We start from the raw sequence: 24,037 nt of genomic DNA, 5'->3' as shown, positions 1-24,037 counted from the left end.
GGAAAGGGAAGTGTGGAGTGCAATAGAGATTGCATCATCTGTGGATCTGTTTGGGCGGTATTGGAGTGGGTCCAGGGTTTCTGGGATTATGGGGTTAATGTGAGCCATGACCAGCCTTTCAAAGCACCTCATGGCTACAGACGTGAGACCTACGGGTCGGTAGTCATTTAGGCAGGTTACCTTCGTGTTATTGGGCACAGGGACATTGGTGGTCTGCTTCAAACATGTTGGTATCAAAACATTTTGGAGAATAATTATTTGACCTCTAATCTGCCACTGTAGGCAGACACAGCACACCATTGGTTAGGCAGACACGGCACACCACAGACACGGCACACCATTGGTTAGGCAGACACGGCACACCATTGGTTAGGCAGACACGGCACACCATTGGTTAGGCAGCACAACAAGAGCTGAGCCATTCGGGGCTCAGGGTTGGAATACCAACTGCAGTGTGTAATGCAGCCTAGTTGTAGTTACACCATCCCAGTAGCTATCTTCTCCATGCATGCACGTCGTAGCTGATAAGATATAGACTATGGATAATTTGATTGAGATTACATTAAAACCTCTTAAGGATTGGTGCCTTTTTTAACCTTTTTTTTATTTATTTGAAATGCAGTAAAATGACATACAGTAAAATGACATACAGTAAAATGACATACCCAAATCTAGCTGCCTGTAACTCAGGCTCTGAAGCAGGATATGCATATTATTGGTACCATTTGAAAGGAAACACTTTGAAGTTTGTGGAAATTTGAAAGGAATGTAGGAGAATATAACACAATAGATCTGGTAAAAGATAATGAAAAGAAAAAAACATTTAAAAAAATCTTTTTGTACCATCATCTTTGAAATGCAAGGCCATAATGTATTATTCCAGCCCAGGTGCATTTTAGATGTTGGCCACTAGATGGCAGCAGTGTATGTGAAAAGTTTTAGTCTGATCCAATGAATCATTGCATTTCTGTTCAAATTTCTATATAAAGATAGTCCAAATGAGCCTAATTGGTTTATTAATAACGTTTCATGTTCATAACTGTGCACTCTCCTCAAACAATAGCATGGTATTGTTTCACTGTAACAGCTACTGTAAATTGGACAGTGCAGTTAGATGAACGTCTGCTACCCCCGAGCCGCGTCTTTGTGAGACGAGGTGTGGGTGAACGGAAGATCTTTGCATGTCTATTTCCTACTTTAAAGCATGGAGGAGGAGGTGTGGCGGTGTAGAGGTGCTTTGCTGGTGACACTGTCTGTAATTTATTTAGAATTCAAGGCACACCTAACCAGTATGGCTACCACAGCATTCTGCAGCAATACGCCATCCCATCTGGTTGGGGCTTAGTGGGACATTCAACAGGACAATGACCTCCACACCTCCAGGTCTGTCTGTCTGAACTGGGTGAATATGAATGACAGTAACCTAAACCAGTCACTGTTACATTGAACTGGGTGAATATGAATGACAGCAACCTAAACCTGTCACTGTTACATTGAACTGGGTGAATATGAATGACAGTAACCTAAACCTGTCACTGTTACATTGAACTGGGTGAATATGAATGACAGTAACCTAAACCAGTCACTGTTACATTCAACTGGTGGAATATGAATGACAGTAACCTAAACCTGTCACTGTTACATTGAACTGGGTGAATATGAATGACTAGTAACCTAAACCTATCACTGTTACATTGAACTGTATGAATATGAATGACAGTAACCTAAACCTATCACTGTTACATTGAACTGGGTGAATGACAGTAACCTAAACCTGTCACTGTTACATTGAACTGGATGAATGACAGTAACCTAAACCTGTCACTGTTACATTGAACTGGGTGAATATGAATGACAGTAACCTAAACCTGTCACTGTTACATTGAACTGGATGAATGACAGTAACCTAAACCTGTCACTTACATTGAACTGGGTGAATATGAATGACAGTAACCTAAACCTGTCACTGTTACATTGAACTGGATGAATGACAGTAACCTAAACCTGTCACTGTTACATTGAACTGGGTGAATATGAATGACAGTAACCTAAACCTATCACTGTTACATTGAACTGGGTGAATGACAGTAACCTAAACCTGTCACTGTTACATTGAGCTGGGTGAATATGAATGACAGTAACCTAAACCTGTCACTGTTACATTGAACTGGGTGAATGACAGTAACCTAAACCTGTCACTGTTACATTGAACTGGGTGAATATGAATGACAGTAACCTAAACCCATCACTGTTACATTGAACTGGGTGAATGGAATATGAATGACAGTAACCTAAACCAGTCACTGTTACATTGAACTGGGTGAATATGAATGACAGTAACCTAAACCTGTCACTGTTACATTGAACTGGGTGAATGGAATATGAATGACAGTAACCTAAACCTGTCACTGTTACATTGAACTGGGTGAATATGAATGACAGTAACCTAAACCTGTCACTGTTACATTGAACTGGGTGAATATGAATGACAGTAACCTAAACCTATCACTGTTACATTGAACTGGGTGAATATGAATGACAGTAACCTAAACCAGTCACTGTTACATTGAACTGGGTGAATGACAGTAACCTAAACCTGTCACTGTTACATTGAACTGGGTGAATGGAATATGAATGACAGTAACCTAAACCTGTCACTGTTACATTGAACTGGGTGAATATGAATGACAGTAACCTAAACCTGTCACTGTTACATTGAGCTGGGTGAATATGAATGACAGTAACCTAAACCTATCACTGTTACATTGAACTGGGTGAATGACAGTAACCTAAACCTGTCACTGTTACATTGAACTGGGTGAATGACAGTAACCTAAACCTGTCACTGTTACATTGAACTGGGTGAATATGAATGACAGTAATCTAAACCTGTCACTGTTACATTGAACTGGGTGAATATGAATGACAGTAACCTAAACCTGTCACTGTTACATTGAACTGGGTGAATATGAATGACAGTAACCTAAATCTGTCACTGTTACATTGAGCTGGGTGAATATGAATGACAGTAACCTAAACCTATCACTGTTACATTGAACTGGGTGAATGACAGTAACCTAAACCTGTCACTGTTACATTGAACTGGGTGAATGACAGTAACCTAAACCTGTCACTGTTACATTGAACTGGGTGAATATGAATGACAGTAACCTAAACCTGTCACTGTTACATTGAACTGGGTGAATATGAATGACAGTAACCTAAACCTATCACTGTTACATTGAACTGGGTGAATATGAATGACAGTAACCTAAACCTGTCACTGTTACATTGAACTGGGTGAATATGAATGACAGTAACCTAAACCTGTCACTGTTACATTGAACTGGGTGAATATGAATGACAGTAACCTAAACCTGTCACTGTTACATTGAACTGGGTGAATATGAATGACAGTAACCTAAACCTGTCACTGTTACATTGAGCTGGGTGAATGACAGTAACCTAAACCTGTCACTGTTACATTGATCTGGGTGAATGACAGTAACCTAAACCTGTCACTGTTACATTGATCTGGGTGATTGACAGTAACCTAAACCTGTCACTGTTACATTGAGCTGGGTGAATATGAATGACAGTAACCTAAACCTGTCACTGTTACATTGAACTGGGTGAATGGAATATGAATGACAGTAACCTAAACCTATCACTGTTACATTGAACTGGGTGAATATGAATGACAGTAACCTAAACCTGTCACTGTTACATTGAACTGGGTGAATATGAATGACAGTAACCTAAACCTATCACTGTTACATTGAACTGGGTGAATATGAATGACAGTAACCTAAACCTGTCACTGTTACATTGAACTGGGTGAATGACAGTAACCTAAACCTGTCACTGTTACATTGAACTGGGTGAATGACAGTAACCTAAACCTGTCACTGTTACATTGAACTGGGTGAATGACAGTAACCTAAACCTGTCACTGTTACATTGAACTGGGTGAATGACAGTAACCTAAACCTATCACTGTTACATTGAACTGGGTGAATATGAATGACAGTAACCTAAACCTATCACTGTTACATTGAACTGGGTGAATATGAATGACAGTAACCTAAACCTGTCACTGCTACATTGAACTGGGTGAATGACAGTAACCTAAACCTGTCACTGTTACATTGAACTGGGTGAATGACAGTAACCTAAACCTGTCACTGTTACATTGAACTGGGTGAATGACAGTAACCTAAACCTGTCACTGTTACATTGAACTGGGTGAATGACAGTAACCTAAACCTGTCACTGTTACATTGAACTGGGTGAATGACAGTAACCTAAACCTGTCACTGTTACATTGAACTGGGTGAATGACAGTAACCTAAACCTGTCACTGTTACATTGAACTGGGTGAATATGAATGACAGTAACCTAAACCTGTCACTGTTACATTGAACTGGGTGAATATGAATGACAGTAACCTAAACCTGTCACTGTTACATTGAACTGGGTGAATATGAATGACAGTAACCTAAACCTGTCACTGTTACATTGAACTGGGTGAATATGAATGACAGTAACCTAAACCCATCACTGTTACATTGAACTGGGTGAATGACAGTAACCTAAACCCATCACTGTTACATTGAACTGGGTGAATATGAATGACAGTAACCTAAACCCATCACTGTTACATTGAACTGGGTGAATATGAATGACAGTAACCTAAACCCATCACTGTTACATTGAACTGGGTGAATATGAATGACAGTAACCTAAACCCATCACTGTTACATTGAACTGGGTGAATGACAGTAACCTAAACCCATCACTGTTACATTGAACTGGGTGAATATGAATGACAGTAACCTAAACCTGTCACTGTTACATTGAGCTGGGTGAATATGAATGACAGTCATCCAATATGATGCAATAGAAATAAGACCATGCTCATTTAAATAAAATCGCCCTCATTTAAATAAAATCGTCCTCCCTAATCTTAAACGGCGCTGATTGACACCGATCTGCAACGCCAGGTGCTAAAATAGAACTTGGCTCTATTTGAGATGTTTTGACGTGCTGCAGGTCCCGCCTCTCCCACCTCTTCATTGGTCTTTAGGAGCATATGGTTGATTGAAAGATGAATGATGTCTACACTCCAGTTGGGTGCAGTAATGAACCTTAAAGTTTGTTGCCAATTCTTATTATTATTATAATTCTAAATATAAAAACCACAAAAACGAAGAATAGGACTAGGAGATATTACTAGAAACTAACTAGGTTTCCCCTTTAATCTGTGGATTAGTTGTGGGAGTAGAGAACACACGATTTTGTGTGACTCAAAGGGGGTCAATATTCTACTAAAATAACAACCCAATGTTTGTATATCCCAGGATAAATTAACTAGCAACAGCAAGATAGCTAAATGTCCACGAATGTTTCGACCCCCTGTCCCCAAATGAATATAGTTAGTTCTGACTTTTAAAAAAAAATATAAAAATATTTCAACCTGCATGTCCTGAAAACGTTTGGTGTGGATGGACAAAATCTACATGCACACGCTACGCGCGTGTCCGTTGGGGTCAGTGACGTCATGGTAATGTTAATGCCATAATTCTGTTGACAAAATGAAAACAGACCCTGAGATGTACTTTGAGCCACACACGCAGATTCGACAGTTCTACCTGGAAAGTGTTGTTTTGAAATGATTGGATACTACACACACACACACACACACAAATGCTTTTATTTATTTATAATTAAGGAAATATGTTCTTCACTGGTTATTCTGCTCATTTAGCATTTATTAACAATCTTGGTTTACAAAATACAAGTCAACAGGTGTTTGTTTGTGGATAGTGAATTATATTTGTGCATATTTTGTTACGGATCATATGGGGATGAGGGAGGCATTGTACGGTGCCATATAATTAATACGATCACAAACACTGGTAGTCAAAAAATAATGTTTCCGACATTTTACTCGGTTTGTGTGACATCACCTTGACAACGGCGGGACACGAGGCTACTCTCCGGAGAAGCAGCAGACCGGGACGGGAGATCTGGCACGGAGCGGGCACTACTCTCCGTGCTGCAAGCAACCGGGGCTCAAACCGGGGCTAAATCCTACCGTGAGTAGCCTACAGAGCACCCCTTGTCTTCGTCCTGAGTTTTCTATCTCCTTGCAAGTTTAGGCCACCTATTTTTCTGACTTCAGCTCAATCGAGATATTTCGTTTAGACAATTTCTAAACAGGATTACTAGACCTACTCGTTGAATAACTGTTTTGTTGTTGACGTTTTAATATCTATTCACTAATACCAATTCAAAAGTGTAGTGCCAATTGTAGATGTGGACGCTCGACCTCTCGTGTTGGGTAACTAGGAGACGAGCTCGACCTCTCGTGTTGGGTAACTAGGAGACGAGCTCGACCTCTCGTGTAGGGTAACTAGGAGACGAGCTCGACCTCTCGTGTTGGGTAACTAGGAGACGAGCTCGACCTCTCGTGTTGGGTAACTAGGAGACGAGCTCGACCTCTCGTGTTGGGTAACTAGGAGACGAGCTCGACCTCTCGTGTTGGGTAACTAGGAGACGAGCTCGACCTCTCGTGTTGGGTAACTAGGAGACGAGCTCGACCTCTCGTGTTGGGTAACTAGGAGACTAAAGCTCGACCTCTCGTGTGAAGGGTAACTAGGAGACAGAGCTCGACCTCTCGTGTGAAGGGTAACTAGGAGACGAGCTCGACCTCTCGTGTAGGGTAACTAGGAGACGAGCTCGACCTCTCGTGTAGGGTAACTAGGAGACGAGCTCGACCTCTCGTGTAGGGTAACTAGAGACGAGCTCGACCTCTCTGTAGGGAAACTAGGAGACGAGCTCGACCTCTCGTGTTGGGTAACTAGGAGACGAGCTCGACCTCTCGGTGCAACGGGACACCTGATGGACAGTAGTTCCAACCTCCTCCAGTGAACTCCGCAGGTGAGGGAGCCAGTGATCATAGAGCCCATTCATGAAGGGCCAATCTGGAATTATAACAAAGAACAACCTGCCACTGTTTTTGAAAAATCAAATCAAAGTTTATTTGTCACGTGCGCTGAATACAACAGGTGTAGTAGACCTTACAGTGAAATGCTGAATACAACAGGTGTAGTAGACCTCACAGTGAAATGCTGAATACAACAGGTGTAGTAGACCTTACAGTGAAATGCTGAATACAACAGGTGTAGTAGACCTTACAGTGAAATGCTGAATACAACAGGTGTAGTAGACCTTACAGTGAAATGCTGAATACAACAGGTGTAGTAGACCTTACAGTGAAATGCTGAAGTAACAACAGGTGTAGTAGACCTTACAGTGAAATGCTGAATACAACAGGTGTAGAAGACCTTACAGTGAAATGCTGAATACAACAGGTGTAGTAGACCTCACAGTGAAATGCTGAATACAACAGGTGTAGTAGACCTTACAGTGAAATGCTGAATACAACAGGTGTAGTAGACCTTACAGTGAAATGCTGAATACAACAGGTGTAGTAGACCTCACAGTGAAATGCTGAATACAACAGGTGTAGTAGACCTTACAGTGAAATGCTGAATACAACAGGTGTAGTAGACCTTACAGTGAAGTGCTGAATACAACAGGTATAGTAGACCTCACAGTGAAATGCTGAATACAACAGGTGTAGTAGACCTTACAGTGAAATGCTGAATACAACAGGTGTAGGTAGACCTCACAGTGAAATGCTGAATACAACAGGTGTAGTAGACCTCACAGTGAAATGCTGAATACAACAGGTGTAGTAGACCTCACAGTGAAATGCTGAATACAACAGGTGTAGTAGACCTTACAGTGAAATGCTGAATACAACAGGTGTAGTAGACCTCACAGTGAAATGCTGAATACAACAGGTGTAGTAGACCTCACAGTGAAATGCTGAATACAACAGGTGTAGTAGACCTCACAGTGAAATGCTGAATACAACAGGTGTAGTAGACCTCACAGTGAAATGCTGAATACAACAGGTGTAGTAGACCTTACAGTGAAATGCTGAATACAACAGGTGTAGTAGACCTTACAGTGAAATGCTGAATACAACAGGTGTAGTAGACCTCACAGTGAAATGCTGAATACAACAGGTGTAGTAGACCTTACAGTGAAATGCTGAATACAACAGGTGTAGTAGACCTCTCAGTGAAATGCTGAATACAACAGGTGTAGTAGACCTCACAGTGAAATGCTGAATACAACAGGTGTAGTAGACCTTACAGTGAAATGCTGAATACAACAGGTGTAGTAGACCTCACAGTGAAATGCTGAATACAACAGGTGTAGTAGACCTTACAGTGAAATGCTGAATACAACAGGTGTAGTAGACCTCACAGTGAAATGCTGAATACAACAGGTGTAGTAGACCTCACAGTGAAATGCTGAATACAACAGGTGTAGTAGACCTTTCAGTGAAATGCTGAATACAACAGGTGTAGTAGACCTCACAGTGAAATGCTGAATACAACAGGTGTAGTAGACCTTACAGTGAAATGCTGAATACAACAGGTGTAGTAGACCTTACAGTGAAATGCTGAATACAACAGGTGTAGTAGACCTCACAGTGAAATGATGAATACAACAGGTGTAGTAGACCTCACAGTGAAATGCTGAATACAACAGGTGTAGTAGACCTCACAGTGAAATGCTGAATACAACAGGTGTAGTAGACCTCACAGTGAAATGCTGAATACAACAGGTGTAGTAGACCTTACAGTGAAATGCTGAATACAACAGGTGTAGTAGACCTCACAGTGAAATGCTGAATACAACAGGTGTAGTAGACCTTACAGTGAAATGCTGAATACAACAGGTGTAGTAGACCTCACAGTGAAATGCTGAATACAACAGGTGTAGTAGACCTCACAGTGAAATGCTGAATACAACAGGTGTAGTAGACCTTACAGTGAAATGCTGAATACAACAGGTGTAGTAGACCTCACAGTGAAATGCTGAATACAACAGGTGTAGTAGACCTTATAGTGAAATGCTGAATACAACAGGTGTAGTAGACCTCACAGTGAAATGCTGAATACAACAGGTGTAATAGACCTCACAGTGAAATGCTGAATACAACAGGTGTAGTAGACCTCACAGTGAAATGCTGAATACAACAGGTGTAGTAGACCTTTCAGTGAAATGCTGAATACAACAGGTGTAGTAGACCTCACAGTGAAATGCTGAATACAACAGGTGTAGTAGACCTTACAGTGAAATGCTGAATACAACAGGTGTAGTAGACCTTTCAGTGAAATGCTGAATACAACAGGTGTAGTAGATCTTTCAGTGAAATGCTGAATACAACAGGTGTAGTAGACCTTACAGTGAAATGCTGAATACAACAGGTGTAGTAGACCTCACAGTGAAATGCTGAATACAACAGGTGTAGTAGACCTTACAGTGAAATGCTGAATACAACAGGTGTAGTAGACCTTTCAGTGAAATGCTGAATACAACAGGTGTAGTAGACCTTACAGTGAAATGCTGAATACAACAGGTGTAGTAGACCTTACAGTGAAATGCTGAATACAACAGGTGTAGTAGACCTTACAGTGAAATGCTGAATACAACAGGTGTAGTAGACCTTTCAGTGAAATGCTGAATACAACAGGTGTAGTAGACCTTACAGTGAAATGCTGAATACAACAGGTGTAGTAGACCTTACAGTGAAATGCTGAATACAACAGGTGTAGTAGACCTCACAGTGAAATGCTGAATACAACAGCTGTAGTAGACCTCACAGTGAAATGCTGAATACAACAGGTGTAGTAGACCTTACAGTGAAATGCTGAATACAACAGGTGTAGTAGACCTTTCAGTGAAATGCTGAATACAACAGGTGTAGTAGACCTTACAGTGAAATGCTGAATACAACAGGTGTAGTAGACCTTACAGTGAAATGCTGAATACAACAGGTGTAGTAGACCTCACAGTGAAATGCTGAATACAACAGCTGTAGTAGACCTCACAGTGAAATGCTGAATACAACAGGTGTAGTAGACCTTACAGTGAAATGCTGAATACAACAGGTGTAGTAGACCTTATATATATATACAGGCTATATACAGTAGAGAGGCTGTATACAGTAGAGAGGCTATATACAGTAGAGGGGCTATATACAGTAGAGGGGCTATATACAGTAGAGAGGCTATATACAGTAGAGAGGCTACATACAGTAGAGGCTACATACAGTATAGAGGCTACATACAGTAGAGAGGCTATATACAGTAGAGAGGCTATATACAGTAGAGAGGCTATATACAGTAAAGAGGCTATATACAGTAGAGGCTATATACAGTAGAGAGGCTATATACAGTAGAGAGGCTATATACAGTAGAGGGGCTACATACAGTAGAGGGGCTATATACAGTAGAGAGGCTATATACAGTAGAGGCTATATACAGTAGAGGCTATATACAGTAGAGAGGCTACATACAGTAGAGAGGCTATATACAGTAGAGGGGCTACATACAGTAGAGGGGCTACATACAGTAGAGAGGCTATATAGACTCCAGCCCGACCTCCAGTAGAGAGGCTATATACAGTAGAGAGGCTATATACAGTAGACAGGTTTTATACAGTAGAGAGGTTATATACAGTAGAGAGGCTATATACAGTAGAGAGGTTATATACCGTAGAGGGGCTACATACAGTAGAGAGGCTATATACAGTAGAGAGGCTATATACAGTAGAGAGGCTATATACAGTAGAGGCTATATACAGTAGAGAGGCTATATACAGTAGAGAGGCTATATACAGTAGAGAGGCTATATACAGTAGAGAGGCTATATACAGTAGAGAGGCTACATACAGTAGAGAGGCTATATACAGTAGAGAGGCTATATACAGTAGAGAGGCTACATACAGTAGAGAGGCTATATACAGTAGAGAGGCTATATACAGTAGAGAGGCTACATACAGTAGAGAGGCTACATACAGTAGAGAGGCTATATACAGTAGAGAGGCTATATACAGTAGAGAGGCTATATACAGTAGAGAGGCTATATACAGTAGAGGGGCTCCTGTTGGGTAGATATACAGTAGAGAGGCTGTATACAGTAGAGAGGCTATATACAGTAGAGAGGCTATATACAGTAGAGAGGCCTATACAGTAGAGAGGCTATATACAGTAGAGGCTATATACAGTAGAGAGGCTATATACAGTAGAGAGGCTATAACAGTAGAGAGGCTATATACAGTAGAGAGGCTATATACAGTAGAGAGGCTTTATACAGTAGAGGCTATATACAGTAGAGAGGCTATATATAGTAGAGAGGCTATATATAGTAGAGAGGCTATATACAGTAGAGGCTATATACAGTAGAGGCTATATACAGTAGAGGCTATATACAGTAGAGGCTATATACAGTAGAGGGCTATATACAGTAGAGGGGCTATATACAGTAGAGAGGCTATATACAGTAGAGAGACTATATACAGTAGAGAGGCTATATACAGTAGAGGCTATATACAGTAGAGAGGTTATATACAGTAGAGGCTATATACAGTAGAGAGGCTATATACAGTAGAGAGGCTATATACAGTAGAGAGGCTATATACAGTAGAGGCTATATACAGTAGAGAGGCTATATATAGTAGAGAGGCTAAATACAGTAGAGGCTATATACAGTAGAGGCTATATACAGTAGAGGCTATATACAGTAGAGGCTATATACAGTAGAGGGGCTATATACAGTAGAGGGCTATATACAGTAGAGGGGCTATATACAGTAGAGAGACTGTATACAGTAGAGCGGTTATATACAGTAGAGAGACTATATACAGTAGAGAGGCTATAACAGTAGAGAGGTTATATACAGTAGAGAGGCTATATACAGTAGATGCTATATACAGTAGCGAGGCTATATGCAGTAGAGAGGCTATATACAGTAGAGAGACTATATACAGTAGAGAGGCTATATACAGTAGAGGCTATATACAGTAGAGGCTATATACAGTAGAGAGGGTATATACAGTAGAGAGGCTACATACAGTAGAGAGGCTATATACAGTAGAGAGGCTACATACAGTAGAGAGGCTACATACAGTAGAGAGGCTATATACAGTAGAGAGGCTACATACAGTAGAGAGGCTATATACAGTAGAGAGGTTATATACAGTAGAGAGGTTATATACAGTAGAGAGGCTATATACAGTAGAGAGGCTATATACAGTAGAGAGGTTATATACAGTAGAGAGGCTACATACAGTAGAGAGGCTATATACAGTAGAGAGGCTATATACAGTAGAGGCTATATACAGTAGAGAGGCTGTATACAGTAGAGAGGCTACATACAGTAGAGAGGCTATATACAGTAGAGAGGCTATATACAGTAGTAGAGGCTATATACAGTAGAGAGGCTATATACAGTAGAGAGGCTACATACAGTAGAGAGGCTATATACAGTAGAGAGGCTATATACAATAGAGAGGCTATATACAGTAGAGAGGCTACATACAGTAGAGAGGCTATATACAGTAGAGAGGCTATATACAGTAGAGGGGCTACATACAGTAGAGAGGCTACATACAGTAGAGAGGCTATATACAGTAGAGAGGCTATATACAGTAGAGAGGCTGTATACAGTAGAGAGGCTATATACAGTAGAGAGGCTATATACAGTAGAGGCTGTATACAGTAGAGAGGCTATATACAGTAGAGAGGCTATATACAGTAGAGAGGCTATATACAGTAGAGAGGCTATATACAGTAGAGAGGCTATATACAGTAGAGAGGCTATATACAGTAGAGGCTATATACAGTAGAGAGGCTATAACAGTAGAGAGGCTATATACAGTAGAGAGGCTATATACAGTAGAGAGGCTATATACAGTAGAGGCTATATACAGTAGAGAGGCTATATATAGTAGAGAGGCTATATACAGTAGAGGCTATATACAGTAGAGGCTATATACAGTAGAGGCTATATACAGTAGAGGGCTATATACAGTAGAGGGGCTATATACAGTAGAGAGGCTATATACAGTAGAGAGACTATATACAGTAGAGAGGCTATATACAGTAGAGGCTATATACAGTAGAGAGGTTATATACAGTAGAGGCTATATACAGTAGAGAGGCTATATACAGTAGAGAGGCTATATACAGTAGAGAGGCTATATACAGTAGAGGCTATATACAGTAGAGAGGCTATATATAGTAGAGAGGCTAAATACAGTAGAGGCTATATACAGTAGAGGCTATATACAGTAGAGGCTATATACAGTAGAGGCTATATACAGTAGAGGGCTATATACAGTAGAGGGCTATATACAGTAGAGGGGCTATATACAGTAGAGAGGCTATATACAGTAGAGAGGTTATATACAGTAGAGAGACTATATACAGTAGAGAGGCTATATACAGTAGAGAGGCTATATACAGTAGAGAGGCTATATACAGTAGAGAGGCTATATACAGTAGAGAGGCTATATACAGTAGAGAGGCTATATACAGTAGAGGCTATATACAGTAGAGAGACTATATACAGTAGAGAGGCTATATACAGTAGAGAGGCTATATATAGTAGAGAGGCTATATACAGTAGAGAGGCTATATACAGTAGAGAGGCTATATACAGTAGAGAGGCTATATACAGTAGAGGCTATATATAGTAGAGAGGCTATATACAGTAGAGAGGCTATATACAGTAGAGAGGCTATATACAGTAGAGGCTATATACAGTAGAGAGGCTATATATAGTAGAGAGGCTATATACAGTAGAGGCTTTATATAGTAGAGAGGCTATATACAGTAGAGAGGCTATATACAGTAGAGAGGCTATATACAGTAGAGGCTATATATAGTAGAGAGGCTATATACAGTAGAGAGGCTATATACAGTAGAGAGGCTATATACAGTAGAGGCTTTATACAGTAGAGAGGTTATATACAGTAGAGGCTATATACAGTAGAGAGGCTATATACAGTAGAGAGGCTATATACAGTAGAGGCTATATACAGTAGAGGCTATATACAGTAGAGAGGCTATATATAGTAGAGAGGCTAAATACAGTAGAGGCTATATACAGTAGAGGCTATATACAGTAGAGAGGCTATATACAGTAGAGGCTATATACAGTAGAGAGGCTATATACAGTAGAGGGGCTATATACAGTAGAGGGCTATATACAGTAGAGAGACTATATACAGTAGAGAGACTATATACAGTAGAGGGCTATATACAGTAGAGGGGCTATATACAGTAGAGAGACTATATACAGTAGAGCGGTTATATACAGTAGAGAGACTATATACAGTAGAGAGGCTATATACAGTAGAGAGGCTATATACAGTAGAGAGGCTATATATAGTAGAGAGGCTAAATACAGTAGAGGCTATATACAGTAGAGGTTATATACAGTAGAGGCTATATACAGTAGAGGCTATATACAGTAGAGGGCTATATACAGTAAGGGGCTATATACAGAGAGACTGTATACAGTAGAGCGGTTATATACAGTAGAGAGACTATATACAGTAGATAACACATTATAATACATTAGAGAGGCTATATACAGTAGAGGCTATATACAGTAGAGGCTATTTTTACAGTAGAGAGACTATATACAGTAGAGAGACTATATACATTATAACCTATTATAACACATAACCTATATACACTACAGGCATTATAAACATTATAGGGCTATATACAGTATAAGTTCAGTGTGTTCTTCATGTTAGTGTATTAACACATTACACATTATAACACATTATAACACATTATAACACATTATAACACCGTTCAGTGTGTTCTTCATGGTAGTGTATTAACACATTATACACATTATAACCCATTATAACCCATTATAACACATTATAACCCCTTCAGTGTGTTCTTCGTGTGTGAGTACATTGTGGATGTTCTTTGTTTCATCTTCGGCTGTCTTTTGTTTCTTGGTTGTTTCCTTCGTCCTTTTCTAACGAGTCTCTTGTTCCGTTCTGGATTTGTCACTTTCTGATGATCGTATTCTTGTTTTTTTTATTTTTGACCACAGTTAGTTGTGTCTCGTTCCTCTGTTGAGGGTTCGTCAGCTCCAATAGCTGCTTTGGATATCTTCCTTCCCGTTTCTTTCCAACGTCGACAGACGTTTGTCCTGGTTAGTGTCCTTAGTTGTGGCCTTTGTTATTGTTCCTTTCCTTACCCAGTTGTAGTGGTGTGTTATTGTTGATTGTCATGAGTGTGTGGATTTCCACCGGCCCCAATGTGGCCAGGTGTCTCCTGTGAGACCAGAATCAAATAACATTTTATTGGTCGCATACACATATTTAGCTAATTGTTATTCTGGGTGAAATTCTTGTGTTCAGAGGACTGTTCTCTGTTGTTGTTTCTTCCCGTGGGGGGGCCCAGGTCCGTGGGGGGGTCCAGGAACGGTGGGGGGCCCAGGAACAGTGGGGGGGCCCAGGAACGGTGGGGGGCCCAGGCCCGTGGGGGGGCCCAGGAACGGTGGGGGGCCCAGGCCCCCCAGGCACGGGGGGGGGCCCAGGAACAGTGGGGGGCCCAGGAACAGTGGGGGCCCAGGCCCGTGGGGGCCCAGGAACAGTGGGGGGCCCAGGCCCGTGGGGGGCCCAGGAACAGTGGGGGCCCAGGGAACGGGGGGGCCCAGGCCCGTGGGGGACCCAGGAACAGTGGGGGCCCAGGAACGGTGGGGGCCCAGGTCCGTGGGGGGCCCAGGCCCGTGGGGGCCCAGGCCCGTGGGGGGCCCAGGAACAGTGGGGGCCCAGGAGGTCCGTGGGGGACCCAGGAACAGTGGGGGGCCCAGGAACGGTGGGGGCCCAGGTCCGTGGGGGACCCAGTTCCGTGGGGGCCCAGGCCCGGGGGCCAGGAACAGTGGGGGCCCAGGAACGGTGGGGGCCCAGGTCCGTGGGGGACCCAGGCCCGTGGGGGGCCCAGGCCCGTGGGGGGGCCCGTGGGGGGCCAGGAACAGTGGGGGCCCAGGAACGGTGGGGGGCCCAGGTCCGTGGGGGACCCAGTTCCGTGGGGCCCAGGCCCGTGGGGGCCCAGGTCCGTGGGGGCCCAGGCCCGTGGGGGGGGACGGTGGGGGGCCCAGGAACGGGGGGGGGCCCAGGTCCGTGGGGGGACCCAGGTCCGTGGGGGGGCCCAGGCCCGTGGGGGGGCCCGGGAACGGTGGGGGGCCCAGGAACGGTGGGGGGCCCAGGTCCGTGGGGGGACCCAGGTCCGTGGGGGGACCCAGGTCCGTGGGGGGGCCCAGGCCCGTGGGGGGGCCCAGGCCCGTGGGGGGGCCAAGTGGAAGCAAAGTGTGTTTGTATTCTATTTGTACTATTTTTTACTGCAACCGCCAACCACAGGAAAACTCAGGACAATGAGACAGCCTGCTGGCCTGCTAATCATCAGAGGGTGGTAGGAGAGGAGATACGGGGCCTCGTGGGTAACTGGGCCCCCTGCCTTTATTGGATAACTGATTAGGGCCCAAGAGGCAGAACAACACCAACAAAATACACTATATATTTTTTAATTATTGCATTTGTTTATCCAACCACAGGAGCCCTCAATGTTCAAAATACACCAGGTAATTAACAGACCGAACGGAAGCCCCAGGGCTTGTTAATACGGCCCTGCGCGCGTGGGACACAGTATGCAAAGCAGAGCCGGGACTGGTTTCCCAAAAGCATTCCTCATTAGAACCTTCGTTCTCCGATCTGTTTCCCAAAACTCCCTCACGACGCCAGGACAGCGGAGTCAATCACCACCTTCCGGAGACACCTGAAACCCCACCTCTTTAAGGAATACCTAGGATAGGATAAGTAATCCTTCTCACCCCCTTTTAAGATTTAGATGCACTATTGTAAAGTGACTGTTCCACTGGATGTCATAAGGTGAATGCACCAATTTGTAAGTCGCTCTGGATAAGAGCGTCTGCTAAATGACTTAAATGTAAATGTAAATGAATCAGTAAAGTTGCACTGAAACCCTCCTTATTTACAGACTACCTCAGACCACTTGGTCTGGTTGTTTTTTGGCCCTTCCACATCCCTTTATAAACAGGACGTCTCTGCTAAACACACAGTAGAATCAAGCTGTTTATCTGTCTCTCTGTGACCGCCTACAACGTTCGGAACGAAGTTAACTTACAAATACGAAGTTGCCGTCAGCGTCTTTGCAATCGGATCAAGTGAAGGATAAAAATATGCTTCAAATGAAAAACCCCGAGATGTCTACATTTAGAAAATCAATTCAGTAGGGCTGTAATAGGCCTATATATTTCAATTCTATTGAAATCAGTTTAGTCAGTTGAGTATTATTTGTGTGACTATCTGTAAATTGTTTGTCAATATTCTGTATTTGATGATGTGTAACAAAGGACCAATGAGGTGCCAAATACATAACTATTATAGGGCATTAGAATTAGCAGCCATGAGCAAAATGTCTAACACTGATCCATCCTACAACCTAAAACTTTATTTCTTTGACATTTTGCAGAGATTGAATAGGATCTCTATGCTTGCAGAGCCTTCAGAAAGTATTCAGACCCCTTGACTTTCTCCACATTTTGTTACGTTACAGCCTTTTTCTAAAATTGATTTAAATAAATAATTTTCTTCATCAACCCACACATAATACCCCGTAATGACAAAGTGAATTATTTTTAGAAAATGTATGAAATATAAAAAACAGATACCTCATTTAAATAAGTATTCAGACCCTTTGCTATGAGACTTGAAATTTAGCTCAGCTGCATCCTGTTTCCAATGATCGTCCTTGAGATGTTTCTACAACTTAATTGTAGTACACCTGTGGTAAATTCAATTGATTGGACATGAAAGGAAAGGCACACACCTGTCTATATATGGTCCCACAGTTGACAGTGCATGTCAGAGCAAAAACCAAGCAATGAGGTCGAAGGAATTGTCCGTAGAGCTCTGAGACAGGATGGTGTCGAGGCACAGATTTGGGGAAGGGTACCAAAACATTTCTGCAGCATTGAAGGTCCCCAAGAACACAGTGGTCTCCATCATTCTTAAATGGAAGAAGTTTGGAACCACTAAGACTCTTCCTAGAGCTGGCCGCCACCCAGTCAAACTGGGCAATCTGGGGAGAAGGGCCTTGGTCAGGGAGGTGACCAAGAACCTGATGGTCCCTCTGACAGAGCTCCAGAGTTCCTCTGTGGAGATGGGATAACCTTCCAGGAGGACAACCATCTCTGCAGCACTCCACCAATCAGGTCTTTATGGTAGAATGGCCAGACGGAAGCCACTCCTCAGTAAAAGACACATGACAGCCCACTTGGAGTTTGGCAAAAGGCACCTAAAGGACTCAGACCACGAGAAATAAGATTCTCTGGTCTGATGAAACCAACATTGAACTCTTTGGCCTGAATGCCAAGCGTCATGTCTGGAGGAAACCTGGCACCATCCCTATGGTGAGGCATGCTGGTGGGGATGTTTTTCAGCACCAGGGACTGGGAGACTAGTCAGGATCGAGGGAAAGATGAACGGAGCAAAGTACAGAGAGATCCTTGATGAAAACCTGCTCCAGGACCTCAGACTGGGGCAAAGGTTTACCTTCCAGCAGGAAAACGACCCTAAACACACAGCCAACAATGCAGGTGTGGCTTTGAGACGAGTCTCTGAATGTCCTTGAGTGGCCCAGCCAGAACCCGGACTTGAACCCGATCTAACATCTCTGGAGAGACCTGAAAATAGCTGTACAGCAACACTCTCCATCCAACCTGACAGAGCTTGAGATGATCTGCAGAGAAGAATGGGAGAAACTCCCCAAATACAGGTGTGTCAAACATTTGCAAAAAATGTCTAAAAACCTGATTTTGCTTTGTCATTATGGGGTATTGTGTATAGATAGATGAGGGGAGAAAACGTTTTAATCCGTTTTAGAATAAAGCCATATCATTCTCATCCCTGTACACCTTTCTATCAGGTAAATCTATGTTCATATCATTCTCATCCCTGTACACCTTTCTATCAGGTAAATCTATGTTCATGTCATTCTCATCCCTGTACACCTTTCTATCAGGTAAATCTATGTTCATGTCATTCTCATCCCTGTACACCTTTCTATCAGGTAAATCTATGTTCATATCATTCTCATCCCTGTACACCTTTCTATCAGGTAAATCTATGTTCATGTCATTCTCATCCCTGTACACCTTTCTATCAGGTAAATCTATGTTCATATCATTCTCATCCCTGTACACCTTTCTATCAGGTAAATCTATGTTCATATCATTCTCATCCCTGTACACCTTTCTATCAGGTAAATCTATGTTCATGTCATTCTCATCCCTGTACACCTTTCTATCAGGTAAATCTATGTTCATATCATTCTCATCCCTGTACACCTTTCTATCAGGTAAATCTATGTTCATATCATTCTCATCCCTGTACACCTTTCTATCAGGTAAATCTATGTTCATGTCATTCTCATCCCTGTACACCTTTCTATCAGGTAAATCTATGTTCATATCATTCTCATCCCTGTACACCTTTCTATCAGGTAAATCTATGTTCATGCATATCATTCTCATCCCTGTACACCTTTCTATCAGGTAAATCTATGTTAATGTCATTCTCATCCCTGTACACCTTTCTATCAGGTAAATCTATGTTCATATCATTCTCATCCCTGTACACCTTTCTATCAGGTAAATCTATGTTCATGTCATTCTCATCCCTGTACACCTTTCTATCAGGTAAATCTATGTTCATGTCATTCTCATCCCTGTACACCTTTCTATCAGGTAAATCTATGTTCATGTCATTCTCATCCCTGTACACCTTTCTATCAGGTAAATCTATGTTCATATCATTCTCATCCCTGTACACCTTTCTATCAGGTAAATCTATGTTCATGTCATTCTCATCCCAGACATGTCTGTCAAGGACAGTGGTGCAGCCGGTCTGATCGTGTTCCACACGTCTGCTCCCCGAGGTCTCCTCACATCTACAGTAAGACTATTGTTAACGTTTTGCTTTCTTTCTTTGTGTAATATACGTTTGCAACTACTGTCTAAAAAAACGTCTACAACTGCTGTCCAGTAACGTAAACAAGTTGTTAATACCGGTATGTCGATAATGAACAGGTTCTAATTTACTAGGACCTTTCTAGGGGCAGAGATGACAACAATATACTGTTGTGCAAACGGCAGGGAGGCTGTGAACACCATCACCCTTCACATCACCCTTCACATCACCCTTCATCACCCTTCACATCACCCTTCACATCACCCTTCACATCACCCTTCACATCACCCTTCAATCACCCTTCACATCACCCTTCAATCGCCCTTCACATCGCCCTTCACATCACCCTTCACATCACCCTTCACATCACCCTTCACGTCACCCTTCAATCACCCTTCACATCACCCTTCAATCACCCTTCATCACCCTTCACGTCACCCTTCACGTCACCCTTCACGTCACCCTTCACGTCACCCTTCACGTCGCCCTTCACGTCACCCTTCACGTCACCCTTCACGTCACCCTTCAATCACCCTTCACATCACCCTTCACATCACCCTTCACATCACCCTTCAATCACCCTTCAATCACCCTTCACATCACCCTTCACATCACCCTTCACATCACCCTTCACATCACCCTTCAATCACCCTTCACATCACCCTTCAATCACCCTTCACATCACCCTTCAATCACCCTTCACATCACCCTTCACATCACCCTTCACATCACCCTTCAATCACCCTTCAATCACCCTTCATCACCCTTCAATCACCCTTTCACCCTTCATCACCCTTCACATCACCCTTCACATCACCCTTCACATCACCCTTTCACCCTTCAATCACCCTTCATCACCCTTCACATCACCCTTCACGTCACCCTTCACATCACCCTTCACATCACCCTTCACGTCACCCTTCACATCACCCTTCACGTCACCCTTCACGTCACCCTTCACATCACCCTTCAATCACCCTTCACGTCACCCTTCACGTCACCCTTCACGTCACCCTTCACGTCACCCTTCACGTCACCCTTCACATCACCCTTCACATCACCCTTCACGTCACCCTTCACATCACCCTTCACATCACCCTTCACGTCACCCTCACCCTTCACATCACCCTTCAATCACCCTTTCACCCTTCAATCACCCTTCAATCACCCTTCAATCACCCTTCACATCACCCTTCACGTCACCCTTCACATCACCCTTCACATCACCCTTCACGTCACCCTTCAATCACCCTTCAATCACCCTTCAATCACCCTTCAATCACCCTTCACATCACCCTTCACATCACCCTTCACGTCACCCTTCACGTCACCCCCTTCACCCTTCACGTCACCCTTCACGTCACCCTTCACGTCACCCTTCACATCACCCTTCAATCACCCTTCACATCACCCTTCACATCACCCTTCACATCACCCTTCACGTCGCCCTTCACGTCACCCTTCACGTCACCCTTCACGTCACCCTTCACATCACCCTTCACGTCACCCTTCACATCACCCTTCACATCACCCTTCAATCACCCTTCAATCACCCTTCACGTCACCCTTCAATCACCCTTCACATCACCCTTCAATCACCCTTCATTCACCCTTCAATCACCCTTCACATCACCCTTCAATCACCCTTCAATCACCCTTCACATCACCCTTCAATCACCCTTCAATCACCCTTCACATCACCCTTCACATCACCCTTCAATCACCCTTCACATCACCCTTCACGTCACCCTTCACGTCACCCTTCACGTCACCCTTCAATCACCCTTCACGTCACCCTTCACATCACCCTTCACATCACCCTTCACGTCACCCTTCACGTCACCCTTCAATCACCCTTCACGTCACCCTTCAATCACCCTTCACGTCACCCTTCATGTCACCCTTCACATCACCCTTCACATCACCCTTCAATCACCCTTCACGTCACCCTTCAATCACCCTTCAATCACCCTTCACGTCACCCTTCACATCACCCTTCACATCACCCTTCAATCACCCTTCACATCACCCTTCACATCACCCTTCACATCACCCTTCAATCACCCTTCACGTCACCCTTCAATCACCCTTCAATCACCCTTCCGTCACCCTTCACATCACCCTTCACATCACCCTTCAATCACCCTTCACGTCACCCTTCACGTCACCCTTCACGTCACCCTTCAATCACCCTTCACATCACCCTTCACATCACCCTTCACATCACCCTTCACGGCCCTTCCGTCACCCTTCACATCACCCTTCACATCACCCTTCATCACCCTTCACATCACCCTTCACGTCACCCTTCAATCACCCTTCACATCACCCTTCCGTCACCCTTCGTCACCCTTCACGTCACCATTCACGTCACCCTTCACGTCGCCCTTCACATGGCCCTTCACATCACCCTTCACGTCACCCTTCCGTCACCCTTCACGTCACCCTTCACGTCACCCTTCACGTCACCCTTCACGTCACCCTTCAATCACCCTTCACGTCACCCTTCCGTCACCCTTCAGGCCCTTCACATCACCCTTCACATCACCCTTCACGTCACCCTTCACGTCACCCTTCACATCACCCTTCCGTCACCCTTCACATCACCCTTCACATCACCCTTCACGTCACCCTTCACGTCACCCTTCGTCACCCTTCACGTCACCCTTCAATCACCCTTCACATCACCCTTCACATCACCCTTCACATCACCCTTTAATCACCCTTCACATCACCCTTCAATCACCCTTCAATCACCCTTCACATCACCCTTCAATCACCCTTCAATCACCCTTCACATCACCCTTCAATCACCCTTTAATCACCCTTCATCACCCTTCACATGGCACCATGGACACTTCCCCGAGGTTCCCATCTCTCTCAATGGGGGCATGGACACTTCCCCTGAGGTTCCCATCTCTTGTTTTCAATGGGGGCATGGACACTTCCCCAAGGGTCCCATCATGGACACTTCCCCTGAGGTTCCCATCATGGACACTTCCCCCGAGGTTCCCATCTCTCTCAATGGGGGCATGGACACTTCCCCTGAGGTTCCCATCTCTCTCAATGGGGGCATGGACACTTCCCCTAAGGTTCCCATCATGGACACTTCCCCTGAGGTTCCCATCATGGACACTTCCCCGAGGTTCCCATCTCTCTCAATGGGGGCATGGACACTTCCCCGAGGTTCCCATCATGGACACTTCCCCTGAGGTTCCCATCTCTCTCAATGGGGGCATGGACACTTCCCCTAAGGTTCCCATCATGGACACTTCCCCTGAGGTTCCCATCTCTCTCAATGGGGGCATGGACACTTCCCCTGAGGTTCCCATCATGGACACTTCCCTGAGGTTCCCATCATGGACACTTCCCCTGAGGTTCCCATCTCTCTCAATGGGGGCATGGACACTTCCCCTGAGGTTCCCATCTCTCTCAATGGGGGCATGGACACTTCCCCTAAGGTTCCCATCATGGACACTTCCCCTGAGGTTCCCATCATGGACACTTCCCCTGAGGTTCCCATCTCTCTCAATGGGGGCATGGACACTTCCCCTGAGGTTCCCATCATGGACACTTCCCCTGAGGTTCCCATCTCTCTCAATGGGGGCATGGACACTTCCCCTGAGGTTCCCATCATGGACACTTCCCCTGAGGTTCCCATCTCTCTCAATGGGGGCATGGACACTTCCCCTGAGGTTCCCATCTCTCTCAATGGGGGCATGGACACTTCCCCTGAGGTTCCCATCATGGACACTTCCCTGAGGTTCCCATCATGGACACTTCCCCTGAGGTTCCCATCATGGACACTTCCCCGAGGTTCCCATCATGGACACTTCCCCGAGGTTCCCATCATGGACACTTCCCCTGAGGTTCCCATCATGGACACTTCCCCTGAGGTTCCCATCATGGACACTTCCCCTGAGGTTCCCATCATGGACACTTCCCCCGAGGTTCCCATCATGGACACTTCCCCTGAGGTTCCCATCTCTCTCAATGGGGGCATGGACACTTCCCCTGAGGTTCCCATCTCTCTCAATGGGGGCATGGACACTTCCCCTGAGGTTCCCATCATGGACACTTCCCCTGA

General features: G+C 44.1%; 1 protein-coding gene and 1 long non-coding RNA gene across 51 annotated transcripts in view; both read left to right on the top strand.

Moving 5' to 3' along the window:
- Nucleotides 1-5,660: 5,660 nt before the first annotated feature.
- fam228a (family with sequence similarity 228 member A) overlaps nt 5,661-24,037 on the top strand; it is a 31,281-nt gene continuing 12,904 nt past the window's right edge. The window contains exons 1-5 of one of the 50 annotated variants that reach the window (XM_052524648.1): nt 5,661-6,098; nt 18,908-19,051; nt 19,244-19,291; nt 19,632-19,823; nt 19,856-19,935. In XM_052524648.1, coding sequence (XP_052380608.1) covers nt 18,916-19,051; nt 19,244-19,291; nt 19,632-19,823; nt 19,856-19,935 — 456 coding nt within the window. In that variant the 5' untranslated portion in view covers nt 5,661-6,098; nt 18,908-18,915. Of the gene's footprint in view, nt 6,099-18,907; nt 19,484-19,583; nt 19,936-24,037 lie in introns of those variants that run through there. The other 49 variants (XM_052524647.1, XM_052524629.1, XM_052524645.1 and 46 more) reach the window with 49 other exon arrangements.
- Nucleotides 23,311-24,017, top strand: LOC127931571 (uncharacterized). Its single transcript, XR_008141801.1, has 3 exons — nt 23,311-23,369; nt 23,604-23,687; nt 23,928-24,017. It is a non-coding gene; the product is annotated as an uncharacterized LOC127931571 (long non-coding RNA).

Source organism: Oncorhynchus keta, chromosome 8 (assembly GCF_023373465.1).
Source record: "Oncorhynchus keta strain PuntledgeMale-10-30-2019 chromosome 8, Oket_V2, whole genome shotgun sequence".
NCBI lineage: Eukaryota > Metazoa > Chordata > Actinopteri > Salmoniformes > Salmonidae > Oncorhynchus > Oncorhynchus keta.
The sequence above is the reverse complement of the archived record's forward strand: the minus strand, read 5'-3'. Positions and strand labels throughout refer to the sequence as shown.